Raw genomic sequence first — 18,344 nt, 5'->3', positions numbered from 1 at the left:
ATGACAGAGCTCACACTTAGGGGCATTTGCACTGGTTTTCAAAAAAAAAAAAGGATTCCTAGCACTGGACAAGCTGGGACACACCTTTATTCTAGCTCAGGACACAGAGGTAGACTGATCTCTAGGAGTTTGAGGCTAGCCTGGTCACTTCACATAAGTTCTAGGCTAGCCAGGACTCCATAAAAAGACCCAGTTTCATTATTATTATTATTTTTTTGGATTGGCTGTTTTCTTCTCTTCTGAGGAGACACATCTGGGGAAGACCTAAGTTTTGATGACTACAGCATAATCCTTGCAGTTTAACCTGCAAGACAGTGGAAATCACTGGCAATTCCTTGAGGTGTGATGAGGTCACTCTTAACACTCTTAATGCAAGAGCAGGCTTGGGAAAGGGTAAGCTCAGAAGAGCTTGGGAGGGGGGAGGAGAGGGAGAGGGAGAAGGAGAGGAAGGGGGAGGGGGAGGGGGAAAACTCTAACCGGAGAGTCATGCACGAGCCTCACCAGCTAGGAGCAGAGGTGCATGATTACAACCCCAACATCCAGGAGGTCAAGACAGCAGCCACAAGTCTGATACCAATCTGAGCTACATCGGGAGAGGACCCTTTCCTCCATTTCAAAAAAACCAGAGAGAGCACGAAAGACTTCATAAGAGAACATGAGGTATAAGGCTCCTCCCCCAGAACCTCTTTCCACCTCCACTGGACTGTCCCCCCCACCCCATTCTACCATCAAGTCTGCTGTGGTCTTATCAGCGGCTCCACATAACAAACAGATTATTTCAACTTGCTCAGTGCTTTATTGAACCAAGGCCCCAATAGAGGACTCACTGGGGCCTTCTGGCATGACCTTTTCATATGCAGATTCTGAACCCAGAGGTTGCTTTTTTTCCCCCCATGACAATGTTTCTTTAATATTTCCAAATGCTAAGTGTAAAAACTTTGTTCATATGCACACATACACTCCTGCCATAGACCATCATGCTTACCAAAATACTTCCATCCAGTTTGTATGCATACATGTGTGTACAAGGCACTGTGCATCCATACACCATCCAACAAAGGGCCTAGATTTAAGTCACTAGTACAACAACACAGAAAACCACGCATACAAGAGGTCTTCTGGACCAGATAATGGAAAGGAGGACAGGGAAGGACAGACAGGGGTCAAAAAGGGAAGCTCAGTGACTGGTCCATCGCCCAGCAGCAAGTGCTGACCAGTGAGGCTCTGGGGTCCACAGAGTGAGGATTCAGGCCTTTGCTCTAGCCCTGAGGGCCTTAAAGGAGAAGATCCCTTTCTGGGCTTACAGAAGCCAGGCCTAAGGAGTTAGGTAAATGATATTTGAATCTCTAGCCCCAAACTGTACAAGGAAGGCTCCGCAGCTGTCAGTGTGTCCTGAACCACGCTAAGTCAGATAGATGAAAATTCAAGCTACAGAGAAGACTACAACAGAAGAGTAAGGACTTGTGCTTCCAATGGAGGTTTCTATGCAGAGGCCAGGAGAGGAGAGCAGACACAACCCCGTGCAGAAGAAATGTAGCGTCCTGCATCCAGGCCACCCAAGAAGCCACTGTGCTCACTCTAAAGGGCTGAGGCTCTCCCCAGAAACGGGGAAGATAAAGAGTTAATACAAACAAGGAAAGAAGGCTATAAAAGGGCTCCCTACTGAATGCAACTGACTTCCCCTCAGCTGGTATCCACCCTCAGGTTCAGCTCTTTAAGATGGGACCAGTACCAAGATACAGAAAGTTAGTGGAGTGAGACAGAAAACTGAGGACAGGGACAGGCATATGTGACACCACACCATCCCCCCAATCCCCAATAGCACCTGAGGCCTCTAGCAGGTGAGTGGCCTCATCGGCCCATGGGACCCACTGGCTCCCAAGCCTCATGAGGTAAGGATGGCAGCAGGACTGAGGCTGGCCTCACTGGTCTTGCAGCCTGCTACAGAGTTCCCTCCGGCTCCGCTCCCCAGCCCAGCTGCGTGTCTTGAGGCGGAAGTTCCTCAGTTCTTCCCTGAAAGCCTCGTGGTTCATGGGTCGGTAGTCCTGGGGCTCACAAAAGTTCTAGAGGACAAGACGATGAGGAGAGCCCATCAGTATGGGAGAAAGAGTGAGTTCTGGGCTGGGGTAGGGGTATGGATAGGGCCTATGGCCTAGTTGGACCCTGTCCCTATAGTCCATGCCAGGAAAACTGTGGCCACCCCACCCACCGTACCGGATGCTGTGGGAAGAACTCCTTGTAGCCGCCTTTGAGGATGTACATCTCGGGGTAGTACAGGCTGGGGTAGTCATTAGCTGCACGGTCCCGTTCCCTGATGAAGCGGCACCTGGAGCAGCGTGGGAGGGGGTCAGGGCAGGCCACAGGTCAGAAAGAGACCACATCCTGTACACACTGCCTTAAAAACCTCTAAGTGCACAGGCTTCTCAGAACGGGAATGTCACCTACTAGGCAAGCCCAGCTAGTAGGTAGAAGACACTGGGGTTCTAGAAGGCAGAGGTAAGCCAGGAGTAGCCACTGTCTCTTCTAGACAGGGTTTCCTCTGTGGAGTCCTGGCTGTCCTGGATCTCACTCTGTAGGCCAGACTGGCCTTGAACTCAGAAATCCTCCTGCCTCTGCCTCCCAAGTGCTGGGATTACAGGCGTGCGCCACCACTTCCCAGCTTGGAAGGCTGTTTCACAACCTCAGTACAGCACTCTATGGCATGTCCCAGGAAAGAGGAAGCAAGAGTGGTGACAGGTTGACACAGTCCAGGTCCACTCAGAGCCTGGCCTGGTAGTGGTACAAACCTGTGATCCTAGCTATATCGAATTCTGAGGCAGAGGGATTATAGGGTTAAGACCTGCCTGAGCTATAAAAAAGAACTTAAGGCCAGCTTGAAATTTAGGAAGACCTGTCTCAAAATAAAAGGTTGGGGTGGGAGGTCACTGAGTGGGTAAGAGTACCTGCTGAGTAAACATGAGGATCTGAGTTCAAATCCCCAGCACAACAAAAAGCTTGTAACCCCAGCATTGGTGGAAGTGGGTAAAACCAGAAGTATTGTTTGGAGTTAGGCTGATAGCCTCAGGCCCAAGTGCAGTGAGAATCCCTGTCTCAAGGGAATTAGGTGGGGAGTATGCAGAAGGATGTGTAAGGCCCTCCTCTGGCTCTCTACATGCATGTACTTATATGAACCATGTATATACACATCCATATATACCACACACAAAGGCACACGCACACATACAAATTTTTTAAGGACCAAGGGCTGAAGTGAAGTCTTAGTAGTTAAGAATACTTGTTGCTCTTGCAAAGAATCTAGGGTCAGCTCCCAGCAGCAATATGCTAGCTCACAATCATATATGGCACCAGCTCTAGGGAATCCAACACCCTCTTCTGACATCTGTAGGCACCAAGCATGCATGCATATGGAGTACACTCATACATACAGACAAAGTGTTTTCATATAAACTTTTTTTTCAAGACAGGGTTTCTCAGTGTAGCCCTGGTTGTCCTGGAACTCACTCTATAGATCAGGCTAGCCTGAAACACAGAGATCAGCCTGCCTCTGTCTCCTAAATGCTGAGATTAGAGGTGTGCATCACTACCACCACTGCCTGGATCAAAATAAACTTCTTTAAGACAGGAGGTGGGAGAGAGCAGTGAGATGGGTCAGCAGGTAAAGGCACTTGCTGAATAACCCCGGCAACCTGAACTCAATTCCTGAAATTCCTATAAACTTGGTAGAAGAGAACTAATTCTTTAAAGTCATCCTTTGACATACCATAATTAAAAATCAATCCAGCTATCCATCATCCATCCATCAATCAATAACGTGGTGAGAGGGGCTGGGGATAACCCTCACTGGTAGAGTGCTTACCTAATATATGTGAAAGACCTAGTTCAGTCACTAGTACAGCAACATAGAAAAAAACCCACACATACTCCAGAGTCTCCTGGACCAGATGTGGTAAGGACTCAAGAGAGGACAAGAAGGGAGGACCAGAAGGATGGAAAAGTGAAGCTCTGTGACAGGTCCATTGGCCAGCAGGAACCAGATGAGAGAGCTGGAACCCCAGAGCAGAGGGCAGTGCAGGAGGGATGAGGCCCCTTTAGAGAGAATGGGAAAGAGATTCCGGTCCACTGAGACAGATGCTAACAGCTGGCAGGTGGAGCTGGCGGCCACCCTGGATCAGGAGGCAGAGGAATAACCAGAAAAGATCATGAATGCAGGGACAGAGGAAGGCAACAGACCCCAGTGGTTGCCAGCACAGGAACTGGATACCAAATGCTTGAGTGGCACTGAGAGTGTGCCTTGAATAGTGTCCTCAGATGTTAAGGACACTACTAGACTTGGCACCAATTTTCGTGGGGGTGCAGCAATGGATGAAAGATGGTCTGATGATGTGGATGGAAAGAAGACAATGGTAAGACGTGTTGAGTTCTAAACTACCATAGGCAGCAAGGTGCTCTAGCACTCAGAACCAGGCAAAGAAAGCCTAGGGCGGGCACCGGCTGACTGCTGACCTCTGACCCCAAGGGCGGGGCAGAGCTAGGACTCACATTCGTGGTCCACGCTCAGATGAGAATTCACAGTGGAAAATGAGGATGATCCTCTTGTCCAGGCTACAAGGCATGATGGGACGCTGCAGCAGAAAGGTCTCGGCATCCCGTTCCAGGGGCAAGTTCACAGCATTCTGTCAGAGGATCTGGGGTCAGGCCATAGCCTGCACCATGCCCCTTCTTGTTTAGTTCCCAGGTAAGTAACCCCACCTCCTGCCGGGTAGAATCACCCCCATGGGAAATTCACCATGGAAGGTTATTATTCCTCTTCTTGGCAAGGAATCTGAATGGAGGGATGTGGCCTTACCAGCACCCATCTCACCTTGATATGCCCGCCTTCATACTCATAGGGGTATCTGCAGTCCACAATTACAAATTTCTCCACGATGTTGCTGAACTTGCCTGTCAACAGGGCCACCATCTGTAGGAGGCCATCAGAGTTGGTGCCAGCACGTGAGGCTGGTAGCCAAGGCTTTCCCTTTCTCTTCTGATGATCTGCACATGCAGACCATCCCCAGGGGAAGACAAGAGGCAAAAAAGATGGTCCCCAATGCACCTGGAGAGTGGCTCAACCCTGCTTACAGTTTCTGGTGAGATGTACTTGAGGTCTTGGTGTTTGCCATCCACAGTCTGCAGGAGGAAGGCCTGAAGGGGAGCATGAGTCAGAGTCAGGGGAAGGAAACGCAGCAAGGGGTGACGGCTGGAAGAACAGAGGCAACACCTGTTTTGACCTTCAGATTCAGCTCTGAGTGGAACCTCTGGGGGCCTATACCCAGGAAAATAACCTTCTGAGGGTAAAAGAGAAAGGAAAAGCCCTAGACCTTCTTGCTTCCTACTCTTGGGTTTGAAGGTCAGGGGCTGAGACAGGAGATTACGTACCAGAGATTCATTTGGAAATGTTTCTCAAGGCTGAGATATGGCAGATGCCTGGACAGATTTGAGATGGCATCAAAAGGGGAGCCAGAGGGAAGAGTTTGCATGAGAACAAGCAAGATACAGGAGGGGAAGAGGGGTCCTCTGGGGAGAGATGTCTCCTGCACTAGGGGTCCAGAGCAGAGGAAGCAGAAGCCTCCTGCAGTCCGAGAAGGCTACCTTAGAGTAATCTCCAATCAATCCACGGTGGTCACTATCCAGGATGCTCTCAATATCGTGACACAGGGACTTTGAACGGAAGACACGGGCTTTCTGGAAAGCAAGGTAGACAGAGGCCAGCATCAGAGAAGAGACTGCCTCTCAGTGTTATTTGGTTGAGACCTTCTTTCCTTGCCACCTAAACAGCTACCTGCCCACTACCCACTGCTACACATTTGGCCAAGGGAATACAGCCAGAGTCTTCAGCCCAAACCCATCCCCAGGTGAACAGGGACAGCCCAGCGCCTGGAGGAAGGAACTAACAGGTTCTTCAAGCTCCTGCTCTTCCAGGGGTGTCACACTTTTCCTGCGCTTGCTCTGGACAGGCACATCCCTGTCCTGGGGCCGCTCTAGCCTCTTGAGGATGGGCCGGATGACACTGCAAGGCATGGATGGAGAACGGAAGAGCCGCTGGCACTTGCTGAACATGATGAGATCCTGGCAAGAGTAACATGGCAGGAGTCAGAGCGCCTGGTCCCTCCAGGCCACATCCCCTAAGCTCCAAGGGGGCACTACTGGGCCTCACCTGTTCCTCATCCTTATCCAGCTTTTTGACCAGTGGGGCATTAACGAGGTTCTCCATGCCTGCGGGGACCATAGCATCATCCTGAGGTCAAAGCAGTAAGGACAGAATCACAAACACAGTATGGAGGAAACCGTGGAGAGTCTTCTCTTGCTTACTTACCCAGAAACATGAGGCTGTTCCCAGCCCTGCTGACTACAGCACCCTCCTCCACCCCAAAGAGTTGCGTGGATACCAGCTGCCGCCCCTGGGACTTGCCCTGGGCCAGGAGAAGTACCTTTTTCATGCCCAGCCTCCACTCCTCTGTAGCACCAGCCCACCTGATCTTCTGATTGGTCAATATCAGTTCCCACAAATTCTTCTGACATTGGGGTGAGGTGGTAGTCTTGCTGATAGTCTGGACTATCCAAGCGGGGAGGGGGGGAGGGGCCTTGTGGACCAAGGCTGTTTACCTTTAAGTCACTCTCCAGGATGTCCACAAATCCGTCGTCATCTTCCTCGGAAGCCCTTTCAACAGGAGTCAAGGAAGAGGAAGGCTGTGCCACAGGGTTTAGTTCCTCTGCTTCCATCTTCCACTGAGTGGTGAGACACTGTCCAAAGGACAACAAGCACAGAACATTCAGTTGGGGACCTGTCACTCCTTCTGATTATGAGTCTCCAGTTCCTGGGGGGCTGGTGGGTGGGGAAGGAGTCTAGACCACCACCCTTTTCTCCTCCTACTGTCTCTTTAAAAATTTTTTAGTTTTTATTTATGTATATTTTTTAATTTTTTATATCATATAACCATGTAAACATATATTTATATATAAATAATATATTTTAATAGCTTTTATATTTAAAAATATATTATTTATTTGATTTTTAATTTTTAAATATATTATTTAATATATTATTTAACATATTGTTATATTTATTATTAATAATATATTTAATATATTATTTAATACATTTAATAAATTTAAAATGTAAAATATTTAAAATTTTTAAAATATATTATTTATTTGATTTTTTTTTTCAAGACAGGGTTTCTCTGTATAGCCTTAGCTGTCCTAGAACTCACTCTGTAGGTCAGGCTGGCCTTGAACTCAAAAATTCCCTTGCTTCTGCCTCCCAAGTGAAGGGATTAAAGGTGTATACCACCACACCCAGATTTTTTTTAATTTTTAACTTTATTTTATGTGTATGGATATTTTGCCTGTACATATGTCTGTGTACCATTTGCAAACAGTGCCCATAGAAGCCAGAACAGGGTATTAAGTCCTCTGGGTCTGGTATTATAGAGGGTTGTAAGGTGGGTTGGGTGCTGGGAATCGAACCAGGTCCTCTGGAAGAGCAGCCAGTGCTTATAACCACTGAGTGTCTGTCTCTCCAGCCACCACCTCTCTCCAGAGCTGTTTCTTGCCCTTCTTACCCCTATGTACCATTAGGTCAGGGGCTGAGCTGGGCCTCTGGGTAAAGGCCTCTCTGCGGGTGGCCCATTCTGCCAAAGCTTGGGCAGGGCTGGAATGAGGGAGCTTCTGTGGCATCTTGAAGATATATCCATCCTGTGGGCAAGATTGGAGAGGAAATATCAGGATCTACCCAGTGTACCCTTCTCTCCCTGGAGCTCCTCCATCTTGGTCTCCAGAAGCGCACATTCTCTTTGTCCTCCCCAGGACTCCCGGTGGCTCTGCAGCCTGCTTCGGTGTTCTTCCAGCTGTCCAGTGCTCGGGAGTTGGTGATGTTCTGTAGCACAGGGCTGTATTCCAGCAGCTTCACCTAGGGAACCATTCAGGGCAGTAATTACTAAAGGTTGCATTCCGGGTATCACCCAGGGATGCTACCTTCTGCTACCCTGCTCCGACTCCCCAGACCACCAGATGAAACCCTGCCTCCCCCAACCGGTCCAGGAATGCCTGGCTATTTCAAACACCTCTCCCAGGTGCCCCCACAATGTCCATGCCAGGCAGGATGCCTAAGCTCCCTGTCAGGCCTTAGAGGACACTCACCGGTAAGGACCGGAAGCGTTTTATGGTAAACTGCTCACTGAAAGAAAACAAAAAAAGACCAGTTCAGAGCTGTGAAATTGGGGGCCAGTGACTTTAATGCAGAAAAGATTTCCTCGCACCCAGGGCATCTACATCGCACGAGACAGCAGGAGGTGGTTAGGGAAGAATGGAAAGACTCACTTTTGAATGACCCGACTGGCTCCCTGAATGGCCTGTTCAAACCTAGGAGAGAGCAGAAATGATCCATTTCCCCTGTAGCCCAACACCTACCCCAAGCCTCAGGCCCAAGCCAGCCCCATCTGCAAAGGACCAGCAATAAGGACAAGGACAAGGGCTTGTGGTCAGGCTGGCGGAGGAGGGAGGGGAGAATAGAAAATGGCCACTGTTGGTGGGACCAGGGACCAAGGATGAAGGGTTTGAGGCAGCCTGGGATTGTAGGGGCTGCCTTGAATGAAAAGCAGGCCCAGAGAAAGGCAGTGATGGAGACAGCTGGGGCAGGTCACAGGGTCATTAAGACATCACCAAGGCAACAGTCTCGCCTGCCTGCACACAGTAGCACAGGCTTTCCACCTGTATGCAAATTACATTAGTGGGGCCATATGGCCACCATGAAAGGCACTGATCCATCCCATGACAACAGGATGAAGGTGCCCTGTAATGTAGGTGACCTGGGGGTAGACGCCAGCAATGCTGGGTTTCCCTTTGTGCTGGAAAAACTGGCCTGGCTCCCTCAGGCCAGGGGCTGCTCTGGGGTTGTTCTGAATCAGCCCGGCAGACCCTTTAAGGGCAAGTATACCAGATTACCTTCTCCCCTCCCTCCTATGGAATCTTCTAAGACCCAACCTCTGTTCCACCCTTTCCTTCTGTCTTAGAAGAGGCCAGCCAGCAAGGAATTCCAACAGATGCTCCATTTGAGGCTGAGCCATCAGCTTCTACATATAAGCCCAGCTGGAGCACCTGTTCTGTGGAGTTTACACTTACACACACTTACACACACATACACACACACACACACACACACACAGTCCAGCTTCTTTCTGAGAAACTATAAATAGTCAAAAGTAAGTGCAGACTAGAGAGGCACTTAGTGCCCAAGTGGCCCTCAGAGAGGCTTGTGCCTTAGGGGTGAGGGATCTATCTGCGTTGTCGGTAAAAAAACCAACCTATACTCCTCCCATCCCCACCCAACTCTCGGTTTCCTGTTTGTGAATAAACCCTGAGACCAGCACAGTCCGATCAAAGGCATCAGGAGGAAAGAGTAACGGCCACCCCGCACCAAAAGCTCTGGCTGGCAGTGCCCAGCTGTCCCTCCTAATGACTGACAGCTACTCCAGCAGCTGGATGGGAACAGGTGTGCTCTAGAAGGCTCTATTGTGCCACAGCCAAGGAAGCGGTGCCTGCTCAGAGCAAAGACCAGCTTTCTCTCTCCATTCTCTATCACAGAGGGTCTGGTCAAGGGTTGGCCAAGAGTGTCGAGTGTCACTAAAATCTGGGGGCCGCTAATGAGCCAAGCCAGGCCAGCCAGTCCGCAAACATGATTTTTGTTTGGCCTAGGTTTTGAGATATGATCTCACTGTGTTGGCCTTGAGTTGCCTATCTTTCTGTCTGAGCTTCCTGAGTGCTAGCATTACAGATATGGGCCACCACGCCCAGCAGGAAAGTTGGAAAAAAAGTTCACATGTACAAAGAATGTGTACAGGAGAAAAAAATGGGGATACGAGGGACGTTGTTTTTCCAAAAGACAGTGATAGCTGGAGCTAATGTTCCTATGACCTCTGGTCCTGAGCCCATGCTCATCTGGCTTCTATGACATCAGGCCCTTCTCTGAATAGGGAGCCAGTTCTCAAGGCTTAGGAAGAAACCAACCGCTCACAATGGGGATCCTGAGGAACCTGCCCATTATTTGGTTTCCCTGTAAGAAAGCAGGATACCAGGGGCTGAAGTGCGATGAGTGACTAGGAACATTTGTTATTCTTGCAGAGACCTGAGTTCAGTACCCAGCACCCACATATGGCAACTCACAACAACCTGAATTCTAGCTTCAAGGGTTCCAAAGCCCTCTCTGACCTCTGTAGGACCACATGCTTCCGGGCACATATCCCCGTGTAGAGAAACATAGAACACATAATTAAAAAAAAATTTGGGGGGGGGGTTCGAGACAGGGCTTCTCTGTGTAGCCCTGGCTATCCTGGAACTCACTTTGTAGACCAGGCTGGTCTCAAACTCAGAAATCCGCCTACCTCTGCCTCCCAAGTGCTGGGATTAAAGGCATGTGCCACCACTGCCTGGCTAAAAATAAATCTTAAAGAAAGATCAGTCCCCAAGGGCAGGTGCCTCATCCTCAGGGGTGGGACCCCCCCTTCTCTACTCACATGCGTTCTGCCATCTGTGGGTCCACGGGGCTGGGGGAGTCCATGCAGAGACCTGGGGGGACAGAGCACCTTGGCTTGCAACTAGCAGCCTTTCCTGCTTACTTTTTCCCCAAGAAAGGAAAAAGAAACCTCTTTCTATTTAAGATCAAGGCATACTTTAATGGAACAAAACCTACTAATGATCCCTAAGCATGGGACTTTGCCCCCCAAAGGACACAGGGCTACATTCTCTATTTACTATGGAAAAGGTATCTACACTTTTGTTTTTGTCCTTTTTTTTTTTTAAAGTACAATGCTTCCTAAACATTTTTTCTTAAGCTGGTTTAAAACAACTTGGAAAAAATAATGGTTTTCTAAGGAGAAAAGCCACAGCTTAAGAGAATGTTTCACAAGGACAGGCTCTTGGTACTGAGTGCCTTCTGGGTGGAGCTGTAGTTTAGTGGCTTTGCCGCTAGGTTTTGAATAGGTAAGATATCATCTCCTACCAAGAACCATCCTTTCTCAGGCTCCTGGTTTAGGTTGGGTGTGGTAAGACCCACAAGATGTTTTTTTGTTTTTGTTTTTTTTTTTCATAGTTTTTGAAGGCAAGGTGGGAGAAGATTCTGGGCCCATCAGGCTGTGGAAAGGATGGTGATCTGATAGGCAGAGAATTTAGAAGGCCCAGGAAGTTCCCTGATCTCTTCTGGTGGTGTATGTGTGTGGGACCCCCTACCCTCCACTAGGGACCCTGGACCTTACCTGCATCAGAAGATTCTGAGGACTCAGATGACAGGGAGCATTCAGAGGTGCGCCTGGACAGGGATAGGTCTTCCAGCCTGTTCTGGAACGACAAGCTTCCTACTCGAGTTTTTGGGGTCTCACTAGGAAAGGAGAAGAGGAGCAGAAAAGGGAATGAATGTTGGATTTGGAAGCTGGTGGGTCCGTGCTCCCATGTATCCTCTAACCATGCAGGGCCCATTATCACTGAGAAATGGTTCTAAGACTAGCTTGTAGCTCAGGTCAAAGCTTTTCCTTCCACTGAGGCCCTAGAGGGTCTTCTCTGAGTTGACTGGTTCAGGAAAAACCCTCCAAAGCGCTTGGAAAAGTGAGGAGGATGGGCAGGAGACAGCCCAGAAGCTCTGTAGACCCTTTTCCTGCTCTTCACACCCTCACCTATCCAGCAATTTCTTGGAGGCAACGGCTAAGCAAGACCTGGCCCTCTATTGCAGCTGGACCACCCAGCTGGGACCCCACAGGTACTGGGAAGGAGGTGGCCAGTCTTTTGTCAGTTTAAGCCTTAGGGGAGTTTGGGAGATATTGAGTGCTTTCAAAGAGCAGGGCACAGTCTTTTAAGACCCACTTCTATGCCAACCTCATGATCCTCTGCCTAAGGTTAGTGTACAGGAGGTAGAGTACACTCGGTGAGGTAAAGGACCCTTAGACGGTCATCTGGAGGGTGTAAGTCGCATAGCTTCTGACTCAGCACACTCGTCCCATGTCACTGAAACAAGGCTAAAGGTGTTGGTGTTCTGCACGCCTAGGCTCTGGTGCCTAGTCTCTCCTGGTCTGGGCCTCCCATTCCACCACCACACCCAGTTCCCTTGGGGCATCCTACCTGCCGAGCCCAGCCAGGTTGTGCATGGTCTGGGTAAGAGTGGCAACTGGAGAGGAGGAAGCCGTACGCTCCGGAGACCCCAGGAAGCCATCAGACCCAAACCCGAAGCCCGAGAGGTGGCGCGGCCGCTGAATGCCACCCAGCACGCGGGCAGGACTGAGAGCTGAGCCCGGCGCAGACTTCTGCGGGGGTACCTCCATCGTGGCGGGGAGGGCAAGGCTAGCTAGAGGGCCCCAAGCACAGCGGCCAGCAGATGCCGACCCAGCTGGCTCGGCTCCGAGAGTGAGCCTGGGGTGAGGGGAAGGAGGGGGGGAAGGGAGGGAGGAAGAGCAATGGGTCTGGGAGTGAGGAGAGGGATGTGGGGAGGAAGGGAGGGGAGGACGCGGAGCTGGGCAGCTGCCACCTCCACCTCCTTATATATTCGAAAAATAACAGCGGCAGCGCCGCCAGACGCCACCAATGGGGGCGCCGGTTCCGGGAGGGCGGGACCAAGGGCGGGGCTCTCGTGGCTGGGGCTGAGGCTGGACCAGCTACTTCTGCCCGCCAGGCTCCTTAGGGTGACTCAGGGAGTTGGGTTAACCCGGCATTCCACACACACCGCCACTCTCTCTTTTACACGAGAATCCTGGCCTCCAGGTTATTGCCTCCTGGGACAGGGTTTGGAGGTGGGAGTAGCCACCCCCTTGGGTGGCCTCGGAAGGAGCCCTCGACGTTTGCCACCATGCACGGTCACCAGTAAGGGACGGTGCTGCGACGCTCTGCTTGAGCCCAGAACGTTTGCCAAGTATGCTGTGAGCACTGCGTCCCCTTTCCAGTTTACAGAGCCGAGCGTTGAAAAGTTCCTTAACTCGTTGTTGAGTGGCGGAGACACAGACGCTCCCTCAGGGACCCCTCTGATCTGATCACGCAGCTTCCCTGTCAAGGCCCCTGGGCTGCACAGAGCAGCTGCAGTCATTCGCTGGCGGCGCTTTGCGCTTTGCGAGGCACAGGGGAACTGCTGGGTTGTGGGGCTCCAGAGTTTAGACGTGACCCCCACTGAGCCCAATAGTCTCCTGTAACCCCGGAGAATTAAACGCTTAGATTTAGGCAATGATTTCTGCAGCAGGCAGTTGGGAGACCACGAGAGAACCCAGTAAGGGAAGAATCTCACACCCATTTATGGCTTGGCTAATACGGGGTTAATAGCACCAAATTTAGTGTTTCTTTGAAGGCGAAAGAGACTGAATTTGCTATTAGTTTACAATGAGCGTTTTCTAATGATCTAATCACCTCGCAGCTGAGTCTGTTTTCCTGGAATGAGCTGGGAAGGACCTAGTTGGCAGTTGAGAACTTTTTCCAGTTCTGCAGTGAAGGTGTGGCTTCTGGGATGACCCTGGGTGCAGTACAGGATCTAGGAGCCGAGAGTGGCTTTGCACACCTGCCTTGGCTGTTTTAACCACCACCCTAAGGCCACCAGGTAGGAATGGCAAAAAGGGTACGAAGGGTAGGGATGGGTCTAAGAGGCTCAGCTGTGTGTGGAGGAGGACACTAGCCACACCTGAGTGGAGTGACGGAAGCAGGAGCCACGGCCGCCCTCTCAACATTGTGCCCAGCTTCTGTGGTATGTTAGGAACTTATATACTGCTATTGGGGAGCCATTTCTTATTCCTGTCATAGGTCAAGCTCCAGAACTACAGCCCTTAGTGCCAGGGCCGGGAGAGAAATGTGTCCCCACACGGCCTTCCGTTCCAAAGAACTGGAATAAAATCTGAGGATTGTATTTTCAAAATCAACACAGTCGGTTTCCCCTTACCCTGCATCCCAGCACACACACCCTTCTGGGTGAGGAGGAGCCGTGCTGTGTTGATTTTTGAAGATCACTTGAATCTCATGAGGTCCCCCAACTGAAGGTGCTCCTTGTCCCAGTGGAGGAGAGAGTTCTCCCCATGGCACCGGATACCCACTCACACCCTTCTGAAGCTCATAAAGACATACTCTACTAAAACAACAATAACAACAAAAACTAGTCCCTAGAGATCAGTTAAAAGATTTGCTCTTTTTGAGACTAGGGAGAAAAGTGTTATATTATGTAGACCTGGCTGGCTTCTGGCTCGGCATATAGAGCAAGCTGGCTTCAAATTTATGGTGACCAGGCTGTTTTTGATTCCTGGGTGTTGGGATTACAGGTATGAAGTGCCACTACTGGCATGTTAAACTCTTCCGCTGCAACCTGCAGAGTTTTATGTGTCTGTGTGCTCTGCCTGTCTGTGCACCATTTGCCTGCCTGGTGCCTGTGCAGGACAGGTGAGGACATCAGATCCCCTGAACAGATGGCTGTGAGCTGTCACGTGGGTGCTGGGGATCAAACCTGGTCCTCTAGGAGAGCAGGCAGTGTTATTAACCTCAGAGCCATCTCTCCAGGGCCTTTGTAGAAACTTTGCTTCCCCGACTGGTCCCCCAACACACACCTTTTTTTCATAGTTGTTGTATGTTAAATTTATGAGCCAACAAAAACTCAAAGGACAATGTATGACAGGAAAGGCGGCCCCGCCCCTAAATCTTCAGAAACAGCATTGTGAGAAATTTCTTGTATTGTCTCCTGAAGAGGATTCATATTTAGCCAAAGGAAACATGGTGGCAGACATGGATGACAGCCACAAACAGAACTGAAGATTTCCTAGTAGCCACATTCAAAAAGCAAAAGGGAAGTTGGCTCTGTCTTGTACTCTGTAAACTCACAGAGGAGGAGTGAGGAATGAGGATCTTTGACAGTTCGAGGCCAGCCTGGGCTGCAGAGGGAAACCCTTTCTCAAACAAACAACCCCAAACTACTACCAACAAAAAATAAAAAGGGCCTGAGGTGTGTCTCAGTGGTAGACCATTTATTTGCCTAGCATGTGCAAAGGCCTGGTTCCTGGCATCTATTTGTAACACAGCAAAAATATACATAAATACAGTAAAGATAGTAAGTTTTATTTATTTTTATTTTTATTTATTTATTTATTTATTTTGGATTTGTTTTTTTTTTTCGAGACAGGGTTTCTCTGTATAGCCCTGGCTATCCTGGAACTCACTCTGTAGACCAGGCTGGCCTTGAACTCAGAAATCTGCCTGCCTCTGCGTCCCAGAGTGCTGGGATTACAAGCATGCGCCACCACCGCCCGGCTGTAAGTTTTATTTTCATATTTTAATTTTAGTATTGTCTTTAATCTAATATATTAAAAATATTATTGTGCTGGTTAGGTTTTTTTTGTCAACTTGACATAAACTAGAGTCTTCTGTAGAGAGGAAACTGAAGAACCAGCCCTAGACAAGCCTAAGGTTCCATCTTACACTTAACCACCATCTTGTAGTAAAGACGAATGAGGTTTATTCCTGTTTATGATTACACCTGTTTCTCACGCACTGGGCTCTGCCCCACCTGTAGCCTTGACTACAAATGGTTCTGTCCTGCTGTTCCAGGGATGGCAATCATGTCCTCGTTTCAAAAAGTTATTTATAACTCTCTTGCAACCCTACCTTTGTTTCAAAAGGCTACTTGACCACCTATGATTACCTTGATATGACTGCCTGTTGTTAAAACTACCTTGTTGTGCCCACCTTGTAACCATGATTTGTTTTAGGAGGCCATTAGAAATAACTTGTGTTTCTCTTATGCTCCTGTAACCTCATCTATGCTGCCACCAAATCCCTCATTTGGAAACGCCCTATCCCTGAGCTATAAAGGCCTTGTCTTCTTCACATCCAATGCTGACCTCTCGAACCCCACAAAGGGGCAGGCAGCCTTTGTGCAGAGTGAAAAAGCTTACTTTAATTAAGTGCTTGCTTTAATTAATTTGGCCATGATTTAATTTGGTCTTTCTCCTCCAATCGTTAGGGTTAACAGACACCTCAATTAAGGATATGCCTCCAACAGACTGGCCTGTAGGAAAGTCTGTGGGGCTTTTTCTTGATTAATGATTGATGTGGGAGGGCCCAGCCTACTGTGGGTGACTCTTAGGCAGGGGGTCCTGGGTTGTATGTGTAGAGGATGGAGAGGCATCTCAGTAGTTAAAGAGCAATTGAACTCTTCCATAAGACGCAGGGTTGGTTCCCAACATACACAGGGCAGCTCACAACTGTATGTCACGCTCATTCTGGGGGATCCAATGCCCTTTTCTGACCTCTACAGACAACTAGGCTTGGTGCACAGACATATATGTGATCAAAGCATTCATACATATGGTGGTTTGAATAGGAATGACACTTGTAAGCTGGGTGGTGGTGGCGCACACCTTTAATACCAGCACTTGGGAGGCAGAGGCAGGCGAATTTCTGAGTTCGAGGCCAGCCTGGTCTACAAAGTGAGTTCCAGGACAGCCAGGACTACACAGAGAAACCCTGTCTCGAAAAACCAAAAAGAAAAAAAAATAAAATAATGGAATCACACCTGTAAGCTGGCTTATATATCTGAATGCTTAGGAATAGCACTATTTATTGGAGTAGATGTGGCCATTGCTAAAAGACATGTGTCATTGGGGGGTGAGGCCCAGGGGCTCTCTCTCTTGCTGCTGTCTGTAGAACTCTCAGCTATTTCTCCTGCACAGCCCTATGCTCCCCACCCTAACAGGGAACTAAACCTCTGAAAGAGCAAGCAAGTCCCCGAGATCATGGTGTCTTTTCACAGCATAAGGACATTGACTAAGACATTACATATAAAATACATAAGTCTAAGCAAGCAAACAAAGAATATTTGCCACTTGGGAGGCTAAGACTGGAGAATAACAAGGGGGGGGGGTACCCTGGGCTATTTACTGAGTCTCTAACTCAAAAACCAAAACCAAAGCCGGGGTGGTGGCACCAGACTTCAATTCTAGCACTCAGCTCTGTGAATTCATACCACCCTTTTCTACATAGAGTTCCAGGACAGCCAGGGCTACATAGTGAGACCTTGTCTCAAAAACAAATAAACAAATAAACAAAACCCAAACCAAACCAAACTACACAAAACCAACAACCAAACCCAGATTGTCTTAGAAGAATGCGTTTGTCTTTGCTTTTCTGAGTCGGGGTCTCTCTGTAGTCCTTAGTGTCCTGGAACTTGCCCCGTAGACTAGACAGGCTTCAGTAATTGGTCTCCTGAGTGCTGGGATGAAAGATACGTACCACTCCACCCTGTTTAGAGAAGAATGCTTTTTATATCTTGGGTAGGAAAGGCCTCTGTGTGAGATACAAAACCAGAAGCAATATAGCAAAGGGCAGCCAGGCTTCCTACTTGGAGATTACAAGTAGTCTCATAAACTTGGAGAAATAAGCAGTCTCTGAAGCCGGGTGGTGGCGGCGCATGCCTGTAATCCCAGCACTCTGGGAGGCAGATTTCTGAGTTCGAGGCCAGCCTGGTCTACAGAGTGAATTCCAGGACAGCCAGGGCTATAAAGAAAACCCTGTCTCGAAAAAACCAAATCCAAAAAAAAAACCAAAACCAAAAAAAAAAAAAAAAAAAAGTAGTCTCTGAAACATTTTCTAAGCTAAGAGATACGTGGCAACTTAAGGGAAACTTTTATAATACACCTATCAAAGATTTTTTATATTCAGAGCACATGTAGGGTTTTTATTTTGTTTTGTTTTTTTGAGATAGGGTTTCTTTGTATAGTTCTAGAATTCCTGGAACTCTGTGTAGACCAGGTTGGTCTTGAACTCACAGAGATTCACCTGCTTCTGTCTCCCAAGTGCTGAGATTAAAGGTCTGTGCCACCATTATTTGGCTAAAGTGGAGTTCTGAAAGGTCAGGAAAATCTGGCTGGGGGTAGAGCACATGGTTGGCAAGCATGAGGCCCTAAATTCGATCCTCACAGCACATGTAGAAGGGAAAAGACCAGCACAAGAAATGTGGACAAAGGCGGAGGATCTCAGGATCCAATGCACATGGAAAGAGGAATGTGTGTCCCAAGAGCAGAGTCACACTCTCTCCTCTGGCCTTGCAGAACGCAACACAACACTGACCTGATTTCTGTCTTTATCAGTTCCTCTGAAGTGTGTTGTTGGTCATTTCTGGAGCCCTTAACCCAGAAGCTCCCAGGGCACCAGCCTTGACCTCTGTGTTTCTTGACCTACAGCTTCGTGTGCCCCGGCTCCTCAGCCTGTCACCCTGGACGCTCTTTCAAGACTTTTTTTTTTTTTTGATTTGGTTTTTTCGAGACAGGGTTTCTCTGTATAGCCCTGGCTGTCCTGGAACTCAC

At 48.9% G+C, this 18,344-nt stretch overlaps 1 protein-coding gene across 3 annotated transcripts; it reads right to left on the bottom strand.

Annotated features, from left to right (window-relative positions):
- Positions 1-773: 773 nt before the first annotated feature.
- Positions 774-12,565, bottom strand: Cdc25b (cell division cycle 25B). 3 transcript variants are annotated; one of them, XM_052183662.1, is made up of 16 exons: positions 12,148-12,564; positions 11,292-11,413; positions 10,554-10,605; positions 8,362-8,403; positions 8,182-8,218; positions 7,829-7,951; positions 7,615-7,737; positions 6,646-6,783; positions 6,197-6,277; positions 5,935-6,108; positions 5,632-5,724; positions 5,122-5,184; positions 4,862-4,960; positions 4,540-4,673; positions 2,215-2,326; positions 774-2,063 (listed from the first exon to the last, which is right to left on the bottom strand). In XM_052183662.1, exons 1-16 carry the CDS (start codon positions 12,345-12,347, stop codon positions 1,923-1,925), a joined length of 1,734 nt encoding a protein of 577 aa, XP_052039622.1. In that variant the 5' UTR covers positions 12,348-12,564; the 3' UTR covers positions 774-1,922. The 3 variants fall into 3 exon arrangements, with proteins under 3 accessions (XP_052039622.1, XP_052039623.1, XP_052039624.1); XM_052183663.1 differs by lacking the exon at positions 7,615-7,737 and having other exon boundaries at positions 7,775-7,951; positions 12,148-12,565; XM_052183664.1 differs by lacking the exon at positions 7,615-7,737 and having other exon boundaries at positions 7,784-7,951; positions 12,148-12,565.
- Between the last annotated feature and the right edge of the window lie 5,779 nt (positions 12,566-18,344).

Source organism: Apodemus sylvaticus, chromosome 5, assembly GCF_947179515.1.
Source record: "Apodemus sylvaticus chromosome 5, mApoSyl1.1, whole genome shotgun sequence".
Taxonomy (NCBI): Eukaryota; Metazoa; Chordata; class Mammalia; order Rodentia; family Muridae; genus Apodemus; species Apodemus sylvaticus.
The sequence above is the reverse complement of the archived record's forward strand: the minus strand, read 5'-3'. Positions and strand labels throughout refer to the sequence as shown.